The 27,091-nt window shown below is 33.7% G+C and overlaps 1 protein-coding gene across 15 annotated transcripts in view; it reads right to left on the bottom strand.

Moving 5' to 3' along the window:
• LOC149786326 (androglobin-like) overlaps positions 1 to 27,091 on the bottom strand; it is a 303,462-nt gene that overhangs the window by 138,711 nt on the left and 137,660 nt on the right. For 13 of the 15 annotated variants that reach the window (XM_089976736.1, XM_089976732.1, XM_089976733.1 and 10 more), the window contains 5 exons: positions 11,408 to 11,510; positions 10,699 to 10,746; positions 6,844 to 6,942; positions 6,119 to 6,196; positions 3,992 to 4,213 (listed from right to left, as the gene is read on the bottom strand). In XM_089976736.1, coding sequence (XP_089832862.1) covers positions 3,992 to 4,213; positions 6,119 to 6,196; positions 6,844 to 6,942; positions 10,699 to 10,746; positions 11,408 to 11,510 — 550 coding nt within the window. Of the gene's footprint in view, positions 1 to 3,991; positions 4,214 to 6,118; positions 6,197 to 6,843; positions 6,943 to 10,698; positions 10,747 to 11,407; positions 11,511 to 20,463; positions 20,584 to 20,699; positions 20,855 to 27,091 lie in introns of those variants that run through there. The other 2 variants (XM_089976738.1, XM_089976739.1) reach the window with 2 other exon arrangements.

Genomic DNA, 27,091 nt, shown 5'->3' with positions numbered 1-27,091 from the left:
AAAATGTATTTTGATACTCAAACATTAGCAATGCATGTGTTGTTTGAAAGTGTTTGTTGAGCACTGGGTTGGGTTGTTTCTGGTTCATGCAAAACTCATTTTTGGGGACTATGTTGTCAAAAATGATATGTACTTGATAATATTTATTTAAAAAGACAATGTTTACCAAGGTTACTGAGAAAATGTATTTTGCCAATCATATTGAGAAACTATTTGAACAATTGAAAACAAAGCTTTTTTGAGCAAATTTCTAAAACTAGGAATTTCACACTTTTTAAATATTCCTCAATGGGGAAGTCCTATTATTATTCCCTTAAGTCCCCTAAAATTATATTCATATATGATTTTCTACACCCAAACATCTTCCAGAACACTCAACTGAGAAAGAATTGCAGCACTCACTATAAGGTCCTTCATTATAACACCATTCCTGTTATAAGTTGGATATGGTCGTGGATCTCATTTCATTTTGTTATAATGAAATTTAATGTATAATTTAATTCACTGTAAGGCAGTCTCATTATAATGTGGTATACTCAATGGTTTTGATGGACAGCAATATAATTATAGGGTACTGTTGTTCGTGTTCACAATGCAACCTATTATGCCAAATTATGCATAATCTCTTAATTTTACACATCTACCAAATTTATGGGAATAAACTAAATTAAATAGGATAGATTATTTGCCTTGTAGCTCTTGAAAATATAAAGCAAAAACAAATAACAATTGTAAAAAAATGGTGATGCCACTATGACATCATCATAATGATCCTGTGACAAGTGACTTATTGCCACAAAGAATTACATTTTGTAAGTTAAATTTCTTGACAAAATGTTGCAAAATGTAAGAATGACACTGCTGGTAAAACATATTCTATGACAACAGAACTGCCAATAACATCCTAAAAATCCTCATTTACTAGAGCTGTATCTTGTAAAAGAAGGTCATAAACATGATGGGCAGTAAAACAGGAAATGTTGCAATCACATGAAAAAATGTAATATCAAATTGTCAAAACAACTTAAAATTTTAAAACATAGGCCATAAATGTTCCGTGATGGTTACCACCCGTGATCCACGCAATAACAAATCTCCTCCTCCCAATATCTTACTTGGAAAGACTTTGACAAATTAAACATACAAAAACTGGACAAGGAGCCATCAAATGTGCTAAAAGATGATGCTGTGTGCAGAAAACCTAAATCAGCAACAATGACAATCACACAGCTGAGATCTCATCAATATCAAAATATTAAAAAATCCAATAATAATTAAAAAAGCTAATGTGTATAAACAAAACTAGGTGGGTCTGACAATCAAAGGCCATATAACTTGGCAAAATGCTTACACAACTTGACTGAGTATCAAGATGCATACTATTGTGGAAATAAGTACATAGTCAAAAGAATTATTATGTACAGATGACATGAAATACATACATGATCAAAAGAATTATTATGTACAGATGACATGAAATACGTACATAAAAGAATTATTATGTACAGTCGACATGAAATACGTACATAATCAAAAGAATTATTATGTACAGATGACATGAAATACATACATAAAAGAATTATTATGTACAGATGACATGAAATATGTATATCATCAAAAGAATTATTATGTACAGATGACATGAAATACGTACATAAAAGAATTATTATGTATAGATGACATGAAATACGTACATAAAAGAATTATTATGTACAGATGACACGAAATATGTACATAATCAAAAGAATTATTATGTACAGATGACATGAAATACGTACATAAAAGAATTATTATGTACAGATGACATGAAATACGTACATAAAAGAATTATTATGTACAGATGACATGAAATACATACATAAAAGAATTATTATGTATATATGACATGAAATACGTACATAAAAGAATTATGTACAGATGACATGAAATACATACATAAAAGAATTATTATGTACAGATGACACAAAATACGTACATGAAAGAATTATTATGTACAGATGACATGAAATACATACATAAAAGAATTATTATGTACAGATGACATGAAATACGTACATAAAAGAATTATTATGTACAGATGACATGAAATACGTACATAATCAAAAGAATTATTATGTACAGATGACATGAACTATGTACATAAAAGAATTATGTACAGATGACATGAAATACATACATAAAAGAATTATTATGTACAGATGACATGAAATACGTACATAAAAGAATTATTATGTATAGATGACATGAAATGCATACATAAAAAAATTATGTACAGATGACATGAAATATGTACAAGATCAAAAGAATTATTATGTACAGATGACATGAACTATGTACATAAAAGAATTATGTACAGATGACATGAAATACATACATAAAAGAATTATTATGTACAGATGACATGAAATACGTACATAAAAGAATTATTATGTACAGATGACATGAAATACGTACATAAAAGAACTATTATGTACAGATGACATGAAATACGTACATAAAAGAATTATTATGTACAGATGACATGAAATACATACATAAAAGAATTATTATGTACAGATGACATGAAATATGCACATAAAAGAATTATTATGTACAGATGACATGAAATACATAAAAGAATTATTATGTACAGATGACATGAAATACATACATGAAAGAATTATTATGTACAGATGACATGAAATATGTACATAAAAGTATTATGTACAGATGACATGAAATACATACATAAAAGAATTACTATGTACAGATGACATGAAATACGTACATAATCAAAAGAATTATTACGTACAGATGACATGAAATATGTACATGAAAGAATTATTATGTACAGATGACATGAAATACATACATGAAAGAATTATTATGTACATATGACATGAAATACGTACATAAAAGAATTATTATGTACAGATGACATGAAATACGTACATAAAAGAATTATTATGTACAGATGACATGAAATACGTACATAAAAGAACTATTATGTACAGATGACATGAAATACGTACATAAAAGAATTATTATGTACAGATGACATGAAATACGTACATAAAAGAATTATTATGTACAGATGACATGAAATATGCACATAAAAGAATTATTATGTACAGATGACATGAAATACATAAAAGAATTATTATGTACAGATGACATGAAATACATACATGAAAGAATTATTATGTACAGATGACATGAAATACGTACATAAAAGTATTATGTACAGATGACATGAAATACATACATAAAAGAATTACTATGTACAGATGACATGAAATACGTACATAATCAAAAGAATTATTACGTACAGATGACATGAAATATGTACATGAAAGAATTATTATGTACAGATGACATGAAATACATACATGAAAGAATTATTATGTACATATGACATGAAATACGTACATAAAAGAATTATTATGTACAGATGACATGAAATACGTACATAAAAGAATTATTATGTACAGATGACATGAAATACATACATAATCAAAAGAATTATTATGAACAGATAACAATGAATAGGTCCAAAACTAAGTAAGGGCATTGTTATGCTGAAATAAAAGTGGGTGGGTCTGACAATCATGAGAAACAACTCTGCTAAATGATGTTGTATAATGCTGACATAAACAAGGTCTTATCAACATCAAGCTTGCTATTAAAGTGGTCTGAAATGCAATAATAAAGGAAATTATTGTTTGGAAGTGAAAATTAGCTGGCTGGAAGGCTGGCTGGCAAGACAGAAAGGACAGACCTTAGTCAATACCCTGTTTGCTAAAAGAAATGGGGCATTTAAAACCCTTAAGGAATCAACACAGTTTAATCCTGAGTTTAAAAACTGCCATTGTCATCACCAGAAAAAGTACACTTTATTTTTCATTTGCAAATGCAAACAAGACAAAAGAAAAAAACAAAATAGTATAAAGTGAGTCATTTAAAGATTACTAACAAAACCAACAGGACCCATCCTCAATGTAATGAAACTTACCATCCAATACAATCTAACCACATACTTTCCATAAGGGTTAAATGGAGGTATGTGAGGCCCCTTCTGAACTTTGTTTATGGCATAAATGTGTTCCCATGGTTTCCAGGTGTGAGAGTATTCCTCATATGGAACAGAGGGGTCAGCACTTTGCTCAGGAGGAAGATTTTTCACTGCACTCATTTCCCATAGAGATGTGATCTGACTGATAATATTACGCATCAGCTGCAATAAAAATAAAAGACAATAACATCAACAGCTCCGTTTAACTAATGAAGAAAGACATGTAAAAAATATGAGCAAGAAATTCCAAGAAAGAAAAAAAACATTTGCTAAGAGGATCAGACAGTAAGAGAAAAACCATATAAATAACCAATGTATTTCTTGCAGTCGGTTAAAATATTATTGAAAATATCCCCATTATAGTTAAACAAGAATGATTTGAGGTTCATAAAAAATAAATATTGTTGTAAACAGACTATACCAATACCATTGATTTAGGAACATGGGTAATTCATAAGATGGACATATGGGCCTGTTATGAATGCCTGAAAGCACAACGTGAACCATTACACCGCAAAATGAACTTGCCAGGACTGCTTATCAACCTGATTTTACCAGTATAGACCTTGAGCTTAAAACTGGTGCTAATAATCAATATTCTGCTATAATGACCATATTTAAGTTTCTATTAATAATTATGACTTGCAATGTGCCATAAAGCTTGTACAGTTACAACTCAAAGTGTTGTATGTTGTATAAAATAAGAAAAAGTGGAATTTCTTAGGGATAACAGCACTGAAAAAAAAGTTCTGCATCATCACAGTTCATAAGAAAGAAAATCCAGCACTGAAAATGTCCAAATCCAGTAGATGTGAAACTAGACAATGCAACGCACAAGAATTGAAAAATTAAGCAATTGTATTGAAATGTTATTTCACTAACATACACTAGGATATATAATCTTGGTTACAAGAAAATAATTTTAAAATTAAAATAAAAGATTTCGTTTAAACATAGTTAGCCTAATTTAATGATCAAAGGCTGGCACAACATTATTTGATTCCATCACAACACTTGGTAGTGTCATCAACAGTGATTTGGGGTAAAAACTAAATGTAAAATTGTCATAATTTATATCGTCAACACTTATTCGCAACCTTCAATCTTCCTTTATAATCAAAGACAACAACTACCAAAAAAAGACATTAGCCCTGAAATGCTAATTGACCTGAAGTATACAAGCTTGTGTGTGTGACTAAAGACTTTTCTTCACTACTGTACCTTGATGTATATGGATCTGAATTGAGAATACCATAGACATTACACTAAATAAGGTATTGCAATCCTGTTCTAATATTAGCAAAGGATTTATGTGCTAAATTTTCAGATGTGCTCAGCAAACGAGAAATTTCGAAATAAATTACAGTAAGGCAGGTTATGTGTTATTTTTTGCTTTTTTTGTTGTTGGTTTAAGTGGCACTTTTAGCACATTATTGGCTATATCATACTAATGCAATATGAGCAAAGTACCTTTCTCAAGGACACAGGTAGACAACCTGGCATGGGCTGTTATTCAATCTTCAACCCAGTGCTCTATCAATTAACCGACTCTGGCTCCCCAGACTATGAATTACGGATATTTTTACCATACTAATCTTAATTGTGGTCTGAAATATCTGAACACTATTTGCCTTAAAATTCATTAAATGAAACAGCTGAAATTAGAAACAACCTATTTTAATGAAGAGCTGCAGAGAAAGGATATGTGTCTTCTCACCTATTGGTAAAAACTGATTCTGCATGTAATTTTGCTAGAACAATATGAAGCTCCAATTCACTACAAGAAAAGGGGAAGCTCCATGTGTGCTTTTTTTTTTCTACACGATAATGTTAAACTCTATGTGTACTATTTTCACTACAGGAAAATGCAAACTCCATGTGTGCTTATTTTGCTACAAGAAAATGGGAAGCTCCATATGTGCCTACATTACTAGATGAAAACGGGAAGCCCCATATCATCACACATGCAGCTATTTTCCAAATTTGTCAGTATTAAACCATTTTAGTTCAGCAAGTGGCTTGGTGTACAATATTCATCCAGAAAGAAATATTGCTAATCATACTTACCTCACTTTCATGCAGATGTTCATTGTTTTTAATCAGATCAAAGTTACTGAGACCATCTGGATCCACCACCTGTGGCGTCTGGGAAAATGAAGACAGTCACATTTAGCATGTTAAGATGACTCAAATCTCGATAATCTTCTTTCCTACTTCACACAAAACTTATAATCTAAACGACATACCAGGCATTTTATAAAGTAAAATGGGATTGCAAATATCATACAAAGGGGAAAAAAAATTTTTTTAAATGATAAAACAGCAACATGTTCAGAACTTTGCCATAGTTTTACCAGAGTGCGAGGTATCTGTTACATGATTTTATTATAAAATCTAAATGTTAAAAAGCTACCTAGGTTGGTACAGAATTCAAAATAGTTTACCATTTTGGAAAGATATAGAGTACCATGGTATATTCAAAAGAAGCATTGGTGATTACTCATGACAAATGAAACAGCATTGTGCAACATTCCTCATTTACACAACATTTTCAAAATGTGAATACTGAACACTGATATATTGGCAAAAAAGTGTTTGGAAATGGTGTCTGAAACAGATAACTGAATGCAAGTTTTTGACAATGAAAGTTGAATATCTGAATGCCTAAAACACGCAACTCTGAATTCTATCCTTTTATTAATTAAAAGAATTACCTAAAAAACATGGAATATCTATATCTGGAATATTTTTACAACAAAGGCAATCACCATGGACTAAATGTTTTCATTTACCTTCTCAGTAATGAATTCCTGAGGGCGTTTCCAATTATCCACTTTCAGTGATGGAGCCATTTCAATTTTCCCCTCTGGATCCTCAAAGAAATGTGCAGCCTGAAATAGAAACAGTACTGTTTGAGAGAACATACCAAGCATTAAGCATGAAGACTTCAATACATAAAACATAACAAAATGTATAAAATATCTCACACAGAATGGAATTGGTCAAGGAGTACTGATTTATATATCAGACATTTACTTTTTTTTATCAAAGTAAAAACTATATAAAAAATAAAAAAAAACAAGCAAAGTGAATTACAGAAGGACCACACTATAATTTGTCCTGTAAGACCTAAAATGGGAACTTGCCCGGGGGGGGGGGGGGAGGGGGGGGCGGGGGGGAGAGAATACATTCATTTTACAAGCAACATCCAATGCAAAAATATGAAACTGATTGACATGGGCCATAACTCTCTCTAACATGGAGTCAAGGAGACAAAACCCATAAAGGCACAACAAGACAATGTTCTTATCAAATGCAATCAAAATATGTTGAATGGTTGATTTTGGACTAATCTGACTGCAAGCAACATTCCAAGTTTCTACCTGAAGACAAGACCTTGCTTCACAAGGGAGATAAATCTGTCCAAAATGGAGTTCATAAGATAAAATGACATCTTTGCCAAAACTTAAATGATACATGTGTTGATGTGTATGGAGGTCACAGGCCTCTATGATCATTCCTAAAAACCTCCCAATTTAAATCTTACAATGGATCTGACTGGATCAGTTTCTTTCAACTGCATACAGCATAGGTGTCAACTTGTATGGTTTACTTGTAATTTGTATGGTTTATTTCTTTTCATCAGTGTACGGCCATACAACTATTTTGTGTGCATCTGGGACTCGGGGCATAATTTTTTTTTTTTTAGAATGAGAAACAACCAATCCAATCATTCTCAAAACCGTGCTTTTCCTTTGATAATGAAACGAGTTTCATTCATGGTTCAACTTTTGTGTGTGAAGATCTTGTCATTTATCGCTTTGAAATTTGACGCTCACTCGGATTTCTAATACTGCCTAACTACCTGTGTAGTAAGTATGTTTTCTTATTTTATATATTATTATTTTATTATTTATACTTATTATTATTAAATGCATAAAGTTTGCATCAATTTTCATACTTTACATAGTATGGCAGTCATGTTGGTGTGTGGAGATACAGTCGATTTATTAAAATTTTAACAATATACTAATTGAAAATAAATACTCTACTGATTTTAGCACTGGCATTTTACCACGCTGTTAAAGTTTTGAGTAAAGTTTGTCAGATACGTAATGCAAACCACAGGGGCTCATATCGTTACTTACAATTTACCTGTCATACATGTACTGTATAATAACTAGTTATTAATAACAAGTGACCTGTCATACATGTACTATATTATAACTAGTTATTATATAGTACATGTATGACAGGTCAATTGTAAGCAACGATATGAGCCCCTGTGATGCAAACAGGAAGATGCATTGCCATAATGACGGACATAGTACAGACACTGAGTGACATCGTTCTCGTAGCTCGAAAATATGTAACACTGCCAATTTATAACAAGTATGTGACCAAAATCAGCACACCATATAGCAAATTTATAACTTTTCAAACACCAGATACGCAATTTTAATAGAAACGATCAACAGCTTACGAGGTATAAACTTCTGGACTGCTACTGTCAATTTTTTTATTTCTAGATTTCAATTTTTGGAGAATTCCTGGTGTAATATCTTGGGGTTTATGGAAAAAAATACAAATTTGTAACACATTTCTAATCAGAAGATCTTCCTATATCACATGTCAAATATAAAGTTTTAAATTATTTTTTTTATTTCTCTCATCAAGTTGAAATATTCCATACATCAAATCACTGAGCCTAACTCAAAGAAATGCAATCTTGAAGACACTAACCGAGTTCGTGGCAAGTTTTAGGCTGATTGGATTAAAGTTTTCCCTGGCACTGTAGATGTATCCAAGTTAGGATCTTCACATGCTTTTTGTAAAATATGCAGTGAAGACATTAAAGTGGTGGTGTCGAGCATATATGATCTGGAGGAACACTTCACGACAAAACTGCATGAAATTAATTTTGAAATGAAGAAGGGAGAATATACCAAAAGCTTCTTTGCTTAGCCAAAGCAGGAAGATGATAGTGGTATAAGTAAAAAGAATGAAATAAAGATTCAGAAATGTAAATAATTATGTAAATATATGTAATAATTATGTAAATATATGTAATAATTATGTAAATATATGTAATAAAAACTTTGTGTATAGCATTTGCAGTTTTAAAACTGTTGATCTTATGTAATGTATGAATACATTTTTTCATGTAAGGTTTTTATTGGTCTGGCATAAAGGTTTTCATCTCAAGGGGTTGACACCTATGATAGAGTCAAATAGCACAGCAGTACATAACATTTCAAGAAACTAAATATGCAATTAGTTGTTGTGGAACAAAGTGGATCAATGGCCATTAGGCAGCAAATACAGACAAAACCCAGGAAAGGCACATATTAAGTCTATGAGACAATGTTCATACCAAATATGATGGTTAGGGAGCTATGCCAGTTACAAGCAACATTCCATTGGAAGAAATTCATTTGTCAAGGACCTTAATTCTATCCAAAATGGAGTTGCTAAAACAAAACCCGTAAAAGGCACATCTGAGTCTATAATACAATGTACACATCAAATCACATCAGAATATACTGAATGGTTCCTAAGCAATGCTGGTCACATGGGTCTTCTTTACTGGAGATTTAAAATTGATAAAAAATGGCAAAAAACAGAAAGTGACAGTACATCTGAGTCTAAAAGACTGTACTGTATCAAAGTAATTGTACACCTTATATCCAGGTCAATATGGCATATCATATGACTCAAAATTTGGCCTGCACATCTTCAAGGAATAGATGTTAAACATTGTTCATTATTAAATATATGAAGCTATATGATATATGAAGCTATATGACTGTCCTTTTTGGTGTAAATATTTTCTTTTGACTCTCTCTCTCTCTGTTAATTTTGCCCCCAAAATAAGCATTGGTACATTAAAAAAGGAAATGTCTGACAATATGCAAACACAAATGCTAGTCAGGGTCTCAAAAATTTCAAAAGCAGCTGGTTGCCTAGCAAAATACCAGGAGAAAAAACATGGCAGTCAAAGAATGTTTAGAAAATGACAGAACTAGCTGTAATGTCACGAAGCAGCCCCCAGGGCAAACTGATTTAATATAAATAGCTCTCCCTCATTAGAATACAGTAGCTGGGGTCCATAACTACCAGCTACATTAGGTACCAAACCACTGTAAAATGAGAATGATCAGGAAAATTTAATGAATGCTTGTATGTGTGTCCAAGCAAGGGAACAGGGAATAAATACATTATTTCACTTCGTGGCATTTGTGCATTTAATAAAGACATAACACTAAGTTTCATATTGTTTTCTTTTAAAACCTTCTGTCATATATTTCATACATCAGTTCAATTTTAATAGTTTTCAGATACATTTTTCAGCTACTGGCTGTTTAAAATTTGAAATTTAAAAAAAAAAATTTAATTTGGTAATAAGGTCAATAACAGTACCATTTTATATCAGGAATAATGTTATAATCAATGGTGCTATAACAAGAGTGAGCTGTAGTATCTTAGATTCAGCATTCTGTTAGTCCCTCTATTATCTGGACTTGGCATAAAACTTGCTGGACCCTGCTGGTTAAGCTCTATGGACTTACTTTGGCAAACTCACATTTGTCAACATCTAGTTCACTATACCACTGCAATGCAACTGATAAATAGAAATTAATACTTACAACAGGTGATTTTCCCTTATCCTTTTCCTTTCCTTTGTGGGCAACATCCTGTGGAGAACAAATTTTCACATGAAACAGGACGAAACAACTTCAAAAATAACAAAATAACACCATTATTAACCTCATTTCTCTTTGATGAACAAACCATATCATGTTTTAATCTAAAATATTTGATCAAATATTTGCAAACACTGGTCTTTTCAAATGTTCAGATTTTCACAAGAGGATCCTAGAGGAATAATTATGAATCTTTCTACTCGAAAACAGCAAAGAATATTTTTACAAAGTTAGGTTCATGTTATTCAAAAGACTTTTAAATGCGAGTCCCTGAGAAGAACAAAAACTTTTGACTGGTTTTCTGCATTAGGAAAATCCCTAATAATGTTAATAAGCATAATATCCAAGTCATTCAAGTAAAATCATAACTTCAAAACATCTCTGCACTAAAATTACTTAACTAGGTTAACTTAATAACTTGCACATAAAATGGGCATTGATGTAATAAATCTTCCCAGCATAGTTCATTAAAATGCAATAAAAACCTTCCATTGTAAAGACTAAACTAGGAGACCAAAATACAGGCTACAAATACCAATTATTTTCCCTGGATGACATTTGTCTTGACAACATAATTCAAAATAATTGGCATGCTGATAGTCGATGATTTCATTATTGTATTTAAATTCTTGATATGATGTTGAAGATTCACCCATTTTTCTCCATTGACATCAGCATCATTCCACTCTGGCCAAATAACCAACTTGGGCCTCTTCGAGTCGGGTCCACCAGCACTGGCTGCAATGGAAGCTGCTCTGAAATTGATAAAAAAAAATGATTATTTTTTTCAAAATCTGATGCTGAAATTCTGCAGTTTCAAGAAATCATGATAAATTATCAACATTGAAAGGATTGATCTGTCATATCTGATTTGCATACAGAAAAAGATACTTATCTTCAGTCCATGGCAATATCACCATGACAACAAAAGCTTCAAGTGGTAAAAAGTGTGTGAATTTAAAGTCATCATACCCCAGTTAGGAAGTGAGACATAGTGCTCCATATAACCTGTTTTCTCTATCTTAACAAAGTCAAAGGTATGTATTTTTTATTTCACTAGTCATCATACCTCAATTAGGAAGTGAAATATAGTACTCCATTGAATCTGCTTCCTATATTTTAACAAAGGTACTGTATTTTTCATTTCACTGTGTGCACGTGTATATTTGCAATAAAATATGGTTACCGTAGCTCATTTATGATTTTAATATTGGCACAACAAAGTATCAAATGTGATATTGTTGCTTTTTCACTATTTCAAACTCTTTGTCCACTTAATTGTTGCAATGACATAATAACAATGCAAGATGGCACCAATTAACAATGGTACCCATAATAAGCAGTTAATGTACTCTAACAAAAATCATCTCATGAGTACAAGTCAATGCCATCAATGGTAGGTAACAAGTTGCCGGATCTTAGAGTCTCTCACTTGTCTCACATGATGTATGAACCACAGAATTTGTGTAATGTTGCATTACAAATCCCACTTGTTTCCAAAAATAGAAAATTTCTCATACTGATAGAAAAATTAAATTTCCAGCCCATTAAAGACATGCTATCTGAAATTCCCATACCATTTCACACCACCTTTATCTCTGTAGCTTGCATATTCATTAATGTGCTCTAGGTCAATTTAGATTATAGATAGGAAAATCAATAGTCAATTCATAATGAAAAACATCCCAATTATGAGTCATGCACCTCACTAAATCACCTGTATCCCAAAGACTAATTAATCAAGATCAAAGGGCAGTCAAGAAAGGCAGAACTAATTAACCATCTGACACAAGATGACCGGTTAAGACAGAATGACCTAACATAACGATAGGGTAAGCTATTCTTTTAATGTGCAATTAAGCTTAAAAATCCAAAAATACCATATATGTTTTTTGTGAGTGACACAGCCTTAACACATTAACCCCTAGCGACGTCTTTACGGGGCAGGAGGTAGTAGCCTACTGCCGAGCTCTGTAGCGTCATGGTCATGCATGTTACACTGAAGTGGGTGGTATTATAGAAAGGTAGACAGATGTAGCTCTACAATGATACCAAATAATCTGGAATATCTAGTTGCACTACAAAATACGGATAGAAAAACCTCATTTTTTTTTACCCGACTTTTTTTTAACGCAAAATTCGCCTGTGGTCGGAATCCCATTTTGTGTCTGGATTTTAGACTTTTTGGTCTCAGGTCTAAGGCAAACCGATATGAACTGCAAACAGACAGATGAGCCTTTGCAAAAAGTAGGATAAGATGGGCATTTGGAATAAAGAGTGGTCTCCATACAAAAATAATGGCTCCGTTTAGCAAATAAAAAAAAAAAAAAAGAAGTCCAACTTTTACCCTTCTGCTCATGCGCGAGTCAAATAGCCAACGAAAAATGATGTTTCTAACCCAGTTAGGCAGTATGTTCTTGAAAGATGATTGGGGATTTGGTGTTTTCGAGTCTATTCAGAAATAGCTTTCAAAATGTGTTTCCTACTTGATTTTCAGGCAAAAATGGCAAAACCTTAAGGGGTTAATGTGTTAATGTTATCATTTTATACTGACTAGTTTAACATGAATTACATGTATATTCAACAGTAGTAATATGCCAGATTATTTATAGCTGCTTCATAGATGGTCTGATGAAAAGAGATTTGGTATTGTATAGCTGAAAGAAGTTGAATTCTTAGCTGATCAGCAGAGGTTAAGTTTATATGCCTTCTCACCTTAGGTAAATGCAGAATAAGAGAGATTACTGTGGTCACACTGATACAATGTTCTAAAAGGAAGCATATAAATAAGTGAGATACCATGTAGTTAAAGATACATACATGACCTAATGAAAGAATGGACTGTTTCCAAAATAGAACTAGAAATGTGTTGATGGAGCATAAGTGACCAGCTAACACAGAGGCCAGGCTACAAAACTTAACAAGATCTATGATTAGGAAGATGTATATACGGCCAGAGGAAGGAATATCATCTGCTGATTCAACATTGTTGAGGAACCATGATAGTTCAGTTGGTAGAGTGTTAGACTCATAGTCCAAATGCCCCAGGTTCAATACCTGCCCAAGTCAGCCTGGGTTAGCTCAGTATGTCCTTGGGAAAGACACTTAGCTTCATTAACTCAGCATGATATAGTTAATAATTTGTTGAAAATTTCATTAAAACCAACAAAAAGCAAAAAACATGAGAATGATTCCCAAAATGATACTCAATTTATGAATGACAAATTATTGTGGCAATGTTTCCCAAAGTGATGCTTAACTCATTAACCCCTGGCACCACATCTGTGTGTCAGAAGGTAGTACCTGACTTCCAAGCTCTGTAGCATCAAGGTCATTTAAGATAAACTGTTGGTATTACAGAAAAGTAGAGAGATGTAGCTCTACAGGGATACCAAATAATATGGACTTTCTACTTGCATTACAAAATACTAATTTTTCAAGACCCCGTTTTTTTACATAAAAAACTCACCTGTCATTGGAATCGGATAATTTTAGACTTTTTGGCCTCAGTTCTAAGGCAGACTGGTCTAAACCTCACACAGACAGGCAAACCTTTGCAAAACGTAGGATTAGTTTGGGATTTAAAGTAAAAAGTGGCCAGAGCACGAAAATGATGTGTCCCATTAGCACCAAAAAAAACCAAAAAAAACAACGAACTCCAACTTCTACCCTCTGCACATGTGTGAGCAAAATAGTAAATGAAAAACAACATTTCTACCACATTTAGGCATCAGGCCAAATGGAAATCACTTTAACGCCGATTTATTTGGATGTGTTCAGAAGCAGCCCCCAAAATGTGTTTCCTACTTGTATTTCATGGGAAAATGATGACCAAAATCTCCAGGGATTAATGAGTCAAGGACAGTTGTTTAAAATGTATTTTATGGTCTTAGGCTAAATGGCTTTCCTTTTCCTTAAACAAAACCCAAGACTTTTATGGCATTTGGAATGGCTCTTTGTAACAATTAAGACCAAACAGTTTTGATTATCCAGCTAGTGAAAGTGGTTCAAATAACTGGGGGTTACAATCCTTAAATAAGCGAGTAAATATTGTAAGGTATAAACAGGCTAGAGCAGAGTACATGCTGAAAATGTACATGCAGATCAAATGAACAATAAGGATAATCAACACTAATATAATCAAGGTTAGGCAAAAACATATGACAAAAATGTGGTCCCAGTAATCAGACCTACCCTGTCTGAATGGCCTTAATTCTATCACTTTCTATCACATATCAAGCAACAAATCAACTTCAATGCCAACCCAAGTTTTGCCTTGAACCAGCAACTTCAGATTGGAAACCGTGACAAATTAATACAGCTGGAAAAAAAGCATGAAAACAAATATATAGCAGAGACACAAATACTTCATTGGCCTTATACTCTGCCTGACATCTGAACTCCTCAGGTGCCATAAACAGAAAGGAAAGACAGATCTGAAATATTTGGCATCATTTTCATTAATTGATTGTGTACTCTGATCAAATATTATCCATATCTGTGTGTTCTTTTTTCCTAACATCTGTCACTGAAAATTAATTTATGACCAAGATTTATATTAAAAATGTCTATTAACACGACACCATTCTATACTTTCTTCAAACAAAAGTTGCTGGAATGACACATACACAAATCAAGCTTACCGTTCGTACTTGCTTATAAGTCCAACTGCAAACTGCACAGACCCATATCTACCAGGACATTATGCACTGGCAGATCTAGATCTGTTCAGTTTGTTAGGAGAAATAAGTCAAACCAACAACACAGACCCTGATCTGCAGGTTCACTATGCTATGGCAAATCAGGATGCTTGCTGTTTGCAGTTTGACGACTTAAAAGCAAGTACATATTGTAATTCATATTTATCACCACAAAATTCTAAATCTACCTTAAAAGTATTGAAGATTATTGATTACCAATATTTTAGGTTCAACCAGGCTTTGCCTGCCTAAGGTTTAACTCATCTGATTTGTTTTTAAATAGTCTTGCCATCTGATGGTGGTGATTAGCTAACGCAAATCAATAGCAATTACCAGTACCTGAGAAATGAAGTACTGTACCTGTAACACATCACCTGGGTAACAGTCAAGATAATGAAGGATATGTATTTAGTGGAAAATGTACTGCATAGTAATCTATTTATAATTATTCACATAAATGTAGAATTTATAATTATAAATAACCCTGGTATGCAACTGTGGCCATTGGAAGAGACTGCATGATGAAACAATATGATTCCATGAACATTAAATTCGAAAATGATTTTGCACTAAAGCTGGCTTTGTAAATACATGTATTCAATATTATAACATCTCATATCATCATTACAAGCCGTAGGCTCCTGACCCATGATGGCCTGTTTGGAGATTTACTCATTCTTCTGTAGTTTGCAGGAACATAAAACAGGTCATCAACAAAACAATGTAACAATCTCTGGGGTCATGCTACCAGGCAAAGTAGGTGACTAAGTCACCTAAATATTAACTGGTGATGATATCAACTGCACCAACAAAGAAACCCTTGCACATTCACAGGTATGTTTTGATAGCTGATTGACTATTAACCCTTTCCTGAGAAAGTTAGCAACTATCACTGCCTGATTTCTGCAAGTTATCCTTTGATTATAAAAAAAAATATAAACTTGTGTTGCAAAACTTAAACTTATGTAAATAGCAGTTTGTGTTTTAAGAATACAAAAAGTAAGATGAATATTTTAACTGCTGCATGAACATTGTTTTCTTCATAAAAATCAGTCTGGAACCGTAAGTGAACCTGTCATGGGGAAATAATGGCAAATATCGATGTGTCTGCAAAGTACTACTTTATTACACTGCACAAATATATTAAGGAAAATATACAATTCACAGAAAGCAGTCTAAATATTATGTTATTGAAGATTTAGCCTTAAAATGTAAATATGTAGGTCAAAAACAAATGGGACAATGCTATGTTGTGAAAGTCAAGAGGTGCTGTATGGTCAAAGTTGTTTTCTGAGTTCACTTATTTTTGTGAAAATACGAACAATAGAAAAAAACAGTGAATCAAATACAGCAACTATTTAACCAATGCCTAATGTTGCTGCAGGTATGTAGACAAATAATAAAACCTAATATTTGCAATCCTATCAATGAACTGCTGTAATGATGAAATAAAGTCAGGGGTTACATTAAGAAAACCTCTCTTTCTAAAAATAGATGCAAATACATGCTGGCTGTGTCGATTTGGTTAAACAAAAAGAATTTAGTTCATTCATATACTGACTTTAATCCGTCAGTGTGTTGTCTATGAACAGTAACGGTAAAGTTTAATAAGCAACAAAGAAATTAGGACGAACAGTATGATATGAAACACGTGTGCATTTGCTTTCATGTACATGGTACGGGGGTCGTTTCAAACAAGTTTAGAAATCTTTTCAACTACCATTTGATAGTGAACTTTCAGAATGTAAAAAGAAAAAATCTTGATTAAGTGTAGCTGATCAAGCATTTATACTAACATGCAATTTGCAATATTGTAATCTAGTTACTCAGTTAAAATTCACTACAATGTAAAGCATCTGTTGTTCTCTTTTTGAGCCATATTGCCAAATTACACTTAATATGAATATGATAGTTTTCAAACACACACCAAATGTATTTATAATATAGATACAACTCAGAGAATTTTCAACTTCAAAATAAAGTTTTGCTTAAAGCCAATGTTAAAAGGCAAATATGCATACTGGGCATAATTCAAATAAGAGAATGAAAACAAAACACACACACACACACATGCATGTATATATATATATATATATATATATATATATATATATATATCTTTTCTTAATTTGCTCCCACTTCTCCCTGTTTAGCTCTAATATCTCCGTTTTGTCCATAAGGAGAAGTCACTTCTCCCTAAACTTCAAGTATGGCTGGACCCCTGCAATCTCCAACACAAATATGTCAGTTTTATTGTGTTTAAAAGAGACACTTTGATTGGATCATTCAGAGTGTGAAAGGTCATGTTCTGTCAAAAATATGAACTGATCACATGATGAGTAAGAAAAACTAATGATATGCAAGTGCCCAACCACCCCTTTGTATGGTCCTGCAATTAAATGTATATGGAAAACATACCCTAAACACAAACACAAACCAATGAAGCATGACATTATGGTCACAGGTGCCTCTTTTGGTAAGAGGGTGTTGTAATCAACAAGATGCATCACCATACCAAGCTGCATATCTCCATGGACAAAACTTAGAAACTAACTTAACTGCAAAATTTGAGTCACTCAAGCATGAAATTTAGGTCACAGTAACCTACTTTTGTAAGCTGGTGCTGTATTCAAGCCATAAAATAAAGTATACATTGATAAGTGCCTAATTTATGTTTTATTCATATCAAGGCTGACACAAGCTATGTGTGAGCAGTGTGCTTGCACAGGGAGCTGTTTTCAGAGAGGTGCCAAATCAGAGAAGAAAAGAAGCACAAAAATCAGACACGGGAGCTAAAATGAAACAAACCCATCATTCTTTTCTTAATGTGACAATCTTTTTTAGTTTGTTATCACTTATATCAATTTCTTATGAGTTTTCTTATAGCCAAATATTTTATTGATGAGGGGGAAGGCGCCAAATGTGTTTCACACAGGGCACCGTATCATCTCATATTGGCCCTGATTCATATAATAATCTTCTTTCTATTAATATTTATACTGCATGTCTTTACAATAAATTTGTTTGAACACATGCATTTGTACCTTTCTGTAAATTTATGATTTCAAAAAATATTACATGCCTGTAAATATGAAAATGTTATGTGCAAAATTGTTCTTCTGTTCACTTTGTCAGCAAAAATATAAAAGGTATAGATGCAAACCATGTTTTACATTCAAAAATAGTACTTTAGGATTTTTGGGTGTGCAGTATTGGGCGCTGTGAAATGATTGGGAAATAAACATAACTGCACAACCAATGGTACTATATTAGAAGAAGTAACCTAGGTATCATTTTAATGTGGAGAAATATGCCTTGTTAAAAAGCTATCACAAATCATTATGCATTACTCATGTGAGAATTAATGACACAGAAAATGCCTAAATATTTTTTAATATTTTTGTCTGGTAGAATAAGTTTTGCTTGCCCAGGTCACTGTCATCATTTTCCAGCCTATTCTTCTAAGACACTATCTAATAGTAATGATGTAATTACTTTTCAAAATGTCGCTAGCTTACAAAATTTCTGAAGTATTAAATATCTCCACCAACTGCCAAAAGATCCATATGATGCGTGCCATTGTAATCCTTTTAAAAGCACAAAATACTGAATCAACAGCTGAGTGGTCAAAAATTGATTGGGATCATGAAGTCATAACCTTCCAACTGTTTTGACCAATCAGCAACATTTTCATGTATAGGTACTTCAGTAGTTCTCAAGAAATGGTGGTTTTACTAAAATGTAAAGTTATTTTTCTTCTAAAAACTAAGTACATACTTCAGTAGATATACCTACCAGCATCTTTGCTTTAGCATGACAATGCACCAATAAAGCTGCACTTTTGAAAATAGTGCTGCCCATTGTAAGCATAATGTTATCTGAACAGACACACAAAAAAATCAAATACTTCTGATTATCTGGCTCTGAATTTCTTGCATGTCTAAAGCATAAAAAATGTATTATAGCTTGTTGCAAAGAATAATTTCACCACATTAAAATGAAACAGATTAATTAAGTGTCACTATAAATGTGAACTGCATGATAGTATTTGTACATCCTCCTGTTTGTCTGGACCTGTCTCACTGATTTTAAAAACAAACAGCATCAACAATATTCAAAATGCACAAAACTTAGTTATTTCATTCATCTATTTATAATTTATAACATGTCACCAAAGGCTCCTAAACTGTGAAACACTATCAAATTGTTTGTTTCAAATCAAACAAATTTCTTTCGTAACATGGTCACCATATTTGCATAAGTGAGTCTATGTTTTCAAATAACAGCAGTCCCGTAGAGAGTGATCATAGGCCCTGGGGCAAGAAACACATGGGCTTGTCCTAGTTCTTGTTCAAAATTTTTCTTTTATAAAATTAAAAAGTGTTGTTCAGCCCCGGCCCCCTTATGGGTCCAGGCACCGGGGATATATCCCTCTTGTCGGCCCTGAGCAACAGATGCAATGTAATTCTTTGATCATCTCTCAATAAATGTGTATACAACAGTCATTCCATTTGTTCAATTTGTTTTAGAAATATTAAAACCAGGCACTTCAAATACTGGATGCAGACAATGTAGATTTTACAGAAATGGACTGTTCTAGAAAAGGAAAAGGACAGTCTGCTTGTTTACATCCAGAGCATCTGTTTGGTTTTAAATAGTGTTAAGTTGACAGTATCAGGGACACCTTGGCAACAACCAGGTTAGAAGTTATAGGTTGATGAATCAATGGCATCGTTTATACCCTTCATGATTTTCGTTTTTAAAATGGGGATTGTTACAAACAAACGGGAGGGTGTGCGAATAAGAAATCGATGGTAAGATGTGAAACTGCAATGTTACAATATACAAATATCGTCAATCATTATGTTTATCAAGCGTCCATATTTTAAACCAACTGAAGATAATATTTACATGATTTCACCACCTTAATTATCACAAGTCTTTCATGATTTTTACTCATTTTATTATTAAGCGTGCGTCCGGTACCTGTGGATTACTGTATACTCACCTTGTTTTCGACATGGTTGACCTTTTGTTTCACACTTACAGTCGAAACAGGCCAATTGACATATTTAGATTATTTAATTATACTGGTGCTTTTGTTAATTCTTTGCTAACAGAAAGTACGGATGTACTAAATCTGATCTAACACTCTGTGTTCCCTATTTCCCACGCTTGTCAGCCATATTGTATCCAATGAAACTATGATAATGATCGCATCAGTGACTCGTGGTCAAAACTTACTCTCTCGGAGTGGCAGAGCTCACTCTGTTGGATGACGGATTTTTCTTTGCACCTTTACTCGCCATAATTTATGCTGTTTTACGAAATAACACTGAAACAACTATAACACTTTGCATTTTTTTTCATTAAAATGGTTGTCACGATCATTCATTTATTTGCCCTGAACGCTTGCGCATTTCGCAACTTCCTATCTCAACAGATGGCGCTTTATAATTTTATAAACAAAACACACGTGGTCGGCAACCACAATATAGAGAAGTTGCTTTGTTGGGTATTTAATGTTTCAAAGTGATATTTCGCCTGTATATACATTTCCAAATGTGTAATAAATATTGCATGAAACGTTCTATTTTACTCTGTCATTACTATGTTTTAATCTAATTCAAACCAATACCTCAGAATATAACGGGTGCCGAGAAAGGTGGTATTGAATTAAACAATAAAAAATTATATACCTGACCAAAGCGAGATTATTCGCTCAGTAAACCTTTTAAAAAGACTTACTCGGGTGAATAGCATACACGAATACACAGATTTAAGTACTGATAAAGCAAATACAATTTTAAAACATTCACCTGTTCTTGTCGCGTTCTATACGCCTGCTGTTGACCTATCGAGAATAGGAACACGCATACATTAATATTAATTATCACTGTGTAGAAACACATAACAATTGGCACAATTTGGACAGAAATAAAGGAAATGTGTAAAGAGTTTACTCTGATATAATAATTATGACTAAACATCATTTTTTATGGTTTAAAAACATAAATTATATCCGAATATAGAATAATTTATTGACTTAAAATGATGGTGTTGGTTTTAGATTTTTATATTAGCATATGTCTACACAAAAACAGGTAATAATGACAGTAACTGATTGTGTCAAAAAAAGGCACAGTCAATTTATTTTAACTCTGTACTTACAGGAATGTGTCCACTTGGCAGGTTGCACGGTGGATTTGTTATAAAACGGAAGAAAAGATGCTGATTGGCTACAGTCTTTGATGTGAATAATTAAGGTTCGTGTTTTATTGTTTTATTTGACAATAGTACAAAATATATATCCGCTCTTATATTAAAATATAACGTTTGTTTAGATGTTGAGTGATTGTTACAGGTGATGAAACAGCTTATACGTTTTACAAGGACTACTGTGCACCGAACATCATACACCAGCCCGTGTATGATAGTACTGCCTGTAGATACCGACATGTCATGGCTGGCTTCAGGCAGAATTTATTGACGGGTCGCAGAGACCTTTACCTTTTAACCCCCAAAAGTTTCTTTCTTACCCAGTGGGTAAACAATTCGTACAAGATGATGAACATAGATTATCAAGTAAACACATTTATCTGCTTTGAATTAGGGTGCCTTAACTTTATTTTGATGAAACTATGTTTCGTGTTCTGCCATGGCGCCATAGACTTCTGATCTTGTAACACCCTGATTCCAAACGTTTTTAATTTTTGCCTACTCAATGAAAAACATTACACAAAATTTAGTCAAGATAAGTGGCCAAAAACAACCAAGTTTATCGTACAGAAACCAAAACTAACAACATGGACTGTAATGTATCTTTAATTTGCATTGTTTGCTAGTTATCTTATTTATTTCATGGTATGGTGAGGGTTATGTAAAATTGTATAGCTGACCTTGTCCAAAATCAGTGACAGATTTGTAAACAACAGTGTTTACCTTTGACTGAAGGATATATATTAGGATTATTATCGTAAACCTAGTCAAGGACATTGTATATACCATGTACCTTATTATAATTTTAGTAACAGACCTTCTAATTATAACTAAGGTTTTATCTTGTAAACAATTGGAACCTAACTGAATAAAATTTTCCATTAGGTAAGTTTTTTATTTATTTATCGAAAAATGCTAATTGTGACTTTGGTCAGGTAAAGAAGTATAAAATCTTTACTGGAAAAGTTATTTATTCCTCCAATAACATCTGAAGCAGTAATCAGTCTTAATGTTGTGTCCAGGATTTCATTTTGGCTGGGCTTCATTTATTCAAGTTATTTATTCACTGGACATACAAAGTGCTCATCTAAAATAATATTCTTGGAAATAGAGTTTAGATTTATATTGCAATCCAAATAAGGACATATTCTTGGATATTAGTACTGTGATTCAACAAAAGACGTTTGGCACATCATTATTATTCAGGTCATCACAGGCTCACCAACACTTTCAGCGTTGAATTTATTTTTTGAATACCATTAAAGTTTATTCAAAACTTTAATCATTAAGACTGGTGTTAAAAAATATGATTCTTTGGGATGTAATTTGCAATACATTAAGTATTCTGTTTTACATTTTTTCATTGCATTTTAGGGAAATAAATTGTTTCTTCAATTTTACAAAACTTATTGGTTTTCGCTCATTTCCGTTACTTTGGTTAAGAGCATATTCTTAACGGGAGGGACACACGAACAACGTCGTGATATGATGTCACGTTGCCTGGCCACGATTACGTATGTCAAGAACAAAGGAATTAGTTAGAAGCCATGTATATATTTAGACCCCGTGTCTATAGTGGTCCTATTCGTATTTGTTACGAGACCCCAGCTTTGTTGGGTGTCAAAAAGCACATGTGGACGTTGAAAAATTTGTTCAAGAACAAAGGACCCTTATTGGTGTTGTAAATCTCACCAAGTTGACATACGGCAGGAGCATTGTCTGCTAAGTTGAATAGAACAGGGTAGAATCGATATCCAATCGGAATTGAGAGAGGGCGTGGTCACCATTTCAACCGGAATTTAACTGAGTGCTTTAGACTTGGGACCCCAGTCATTGTGAAACATCTTGCTGAGAAGTTGTAGCAATAACTCCGGGAAACCACAGAGAGACAAATCATAAAAAACAAAATTATAAGTAAATATGGAACTTTTAATGCTATGCAGTTATTATTTACAAATAATATTGAGGAAAAGAATATATACAATGACCTAATAGGGTATATTAACACTATTAAGAAAATAAGAAGGGAAGATTTAGAATCCTAATTCTAATTTCTAAAATATAATCCAAAATGAATAAGATATAAATACATTGAAACTGTTCATAAAAAATTAATTTTCTTATTAATTTTTTTATTGATTTTTTAAAAAAAATTTTTATATATTTTTTATTTTTTTATTTTTTATATCACCATAATAAGACAGGTTTTTTTGTGCTGTAAAACAGAGGTTCTTGTAAGACTGTATTATCTTTGACAACAAACAACTACACATACAGCACGTACATAAACACAAATAACACTGCTTCTATCCATACTATATTTCTAAAATACAACTATTCTACAACATATTATCTACCCACACTAAAATGCTTCTATACTATTTACAAAAATAAGAACAACTCGAAAAGGTTCGATTTAGTAAAGCCAGTCCGAACACAAACACAAGAATAAAAGCAATCAAACAATATAGCACCATATATATAGCATACACCGGACAATATCGATCCACTAGCAGCAGAGGGGGCGAATCGGACATTTTGTCCAATCGTTATTTTGCTTAATTATTACTTTCTGCACTCAACGATCTAGTGTCGTCAGCGCCTGGTAAAAAAAAAACGACGACGTCGTTGGGGGATCGTCGCGTCGTCATTTGGTTTAATTAACACCTTCTGCGCGCCGATCCCCAGCGTCGTCAGCGTCCGGTAAGCACATCGACGACCGCGTCGATGTCATCGCCCCCTCTGCTGCTATGATCTTACAAACAGAGTGATCACTAACTCCTCCTCTTGCAGATCAATTAGGTTATTTGACTGATCGGTAAGTCTGAAATTAATTCTCGTTAAAAACCGATCATGGCATCGCATATAGACCGGATTAATCGGACTCTCAATGATCAAAAATCCCGGAGGGGCTGTTGGTGAAAACGAATAAAGGATATACCCCTGTTGAGCTTGATTTGATTGCTTGGTATCCACCTGATAACTCCCTTCGATAACATCACACACTAGATTGATCGCTATCACTGATGCGATATTTACGTTGTATGGAGCAATATGCCTACCACCATCTCCGTTATCGTGTCTGAGGATAGTTGATGGGGGGGTGTCCGCGGGTGGATTTTCAGGCCATCCTAGTATGGTTCTTATTGAACTGTTATAAATATCAACCATATACCCCGGTGTACTTATTTCAATCGTCGACGATAACGTCGGTTCATGAACCGTAATAGCGATTTTTGATTCCTTTCCTGTGATCGATTTTATCCTGCGTTGAAATTCTTTATTGATTTGCTCTATTTGGTATGACCCAGTTGGTATTGTAACCTCCTCCCAGTTTGGGGTCCCATCGGGTTTATTTGTCCGTGCAAAAACCAGCGAGTTATTAGGTTGTTGTCCGTTAAATGCGTCCGCTCGGATATTAGGCCAACTGTGATATACTCGCAATTTTGCCAGCGCTATTTCCTTTACTGGAACCGGTGATGGGAAGTTCACACTGAATTCGGGTTTCGTTGATGTTATCGATATCATACTTGTTTGTACCGGAGTGGTGTTCTCCGCGATCCGCTGAAGTAATTGAGACCCTTCGGGGTTCAGCGACATTATTATTATTCGTTGTTTTTAGTGTCTAATTTTAACAACCAGGTGGTTTCGGCTTCCAGTTGAAAATCCTCGATTTTTGACATCGCGGAGCTATATAACTGGACCATCGTGGAGAATTCAACATCGGATACGAACAAATTATCAATCGATAACGAGATCAACCCGGATAATTTCGAGTATGCGTCGGATACTATTTGATGTTTTACTGTATACTCGTTGAGTTTTTTCTGAAAACACGATGATATCTTCCTAGTGATTGCGTTGGCAACTCCAGCAACTGTTGTCATTGCGGAGACAGCGATTGGAACAGCGATCGGGGTTATCGTGGTCACCGTGGATAAAATAACACCGGCGCCAGCTACTATACCCGACACCGAGTACACGACCGCGTCGATGGCGGTTATTTTTCGGCGGTATTTTTTTATTTTTGCACGGTATTGTTCGGAAAGCGTTTTTAAGTTCGCGGAGAATTCTTTTGCGGTATCGAATCGATATTGATGTGACGTCGGTGATACCTCTGATTCAATTTCCTTGGTGGTCATTTTTATTTTAAAAGAGCTAGTGTTTTTAATTACTTAGATTCGCTACAAATTCCACATACCATGTAATGTTTGCCCCGGCTAGATTTCTATCAACGGCATAAATTGTGAACGGTTCAGTTGCGTCCTTGTCTATAATTGTTGATATTGTATTGTTAAACCCGGATGAACTCGACGATAATATATTAAACTGCATCATTGAAACCAGTGTCAATCGATAAATGCCCTTAACAGTTGCGGTGATATTTACTGTATTCTGTGTAGGAGTCCAAGCGAATGATCCATGCCGAATCGTGTATACTGTGTTGACGGTGTTCTCGTGAGGGATTTTTATTTTTTCGAGTTGCTTTGTCATTTTAGGTAGTCTGTCTTTAATCGCCGCAACATCAGTTTTAATCGTTCCTATTTCCTGTATATGCGTGTCCACATCTTTTTTGTTCGCTGCAACCCTAGTAATGAGTGTATTTATTTCCTGTACATGCGTGTCTATACTTTTTTTGTTCGCTATAACATTAATTTTGAGTACTTCTATTTCCCCTTCATGCACGTCTATACTTTTTTTGCTCGCTATAGCATTAATGTTGATTGTTTCTATTCTCTGTCCATGCGCGTCCACATTATTTATGATCGTTGTAACATTAGTAATGAGTGTATTTATTTCCCGTTCATGCACGTCTATACTCCTTTTGTTCGTTGCAACATTAGTGTTGATTGTTTTTATTTCCTGTCCATACGCAGTGATATCATTTATAGTTATTGTAATCTCATCCGGTTTGACATTTTTTTTACCAAAGAATTTATCAACGGCGTTATCGATCCTGTTAACATTTTTTCGTAACGAGGTAAATTGGCCCGACAGCGTCGTAAACTCCAAAATAGTATTTTTTATTGTTGCAAGATTCGGTTCGGTTACCGTCGGGGTTCCAAAAAAACTAGCGGTAGTGAGTTGTATATCGGTCACCGATCTATCTAACCTTGTAAAACCGTCTTGGACTAATGTTACCCTATCCGTCACCGTCGACAGATGTTCACCCGGTTTGAGTCGTCCGTCGACGGTATACAACGCGATAGTGCCCTCGCCGGCATCACGCTGTCGTGTTAAAACATCATTCAGTGACACATTACCGGATTTCAATTTACCCTGGCGGTCTTGAAATACAACTATTTCGCCCGGGTCAACACTTGTTAGATTCAACATATCAGCGATTTCATCCTCAATTAGTTTTTTTATGTCGGCGGCGGTCGTTTCCGTGGATTCTTTCAGCGCCGAAACCGGTC

Source organism: Sinohyriopsis cumingii, chromosome 12 (assembly GCF_028554795.1).
Source record: "Sinohyriopsis cumingii isolate HCF-2022 chromosome 12, ASM2855479v2, whole genome shotgun sequence".
Lineage (NCBI taxonomy): Eukaryota > Metazoa > Mollusca > Bivalvia > Unionida > Unionidae > Sinohyriopsis > Sinohyriopsis cumingii.
Note: the sequence above shows the minus strand (reverse complement) of the source record. Positions and strands in the feature narration are given on the sequence as shown.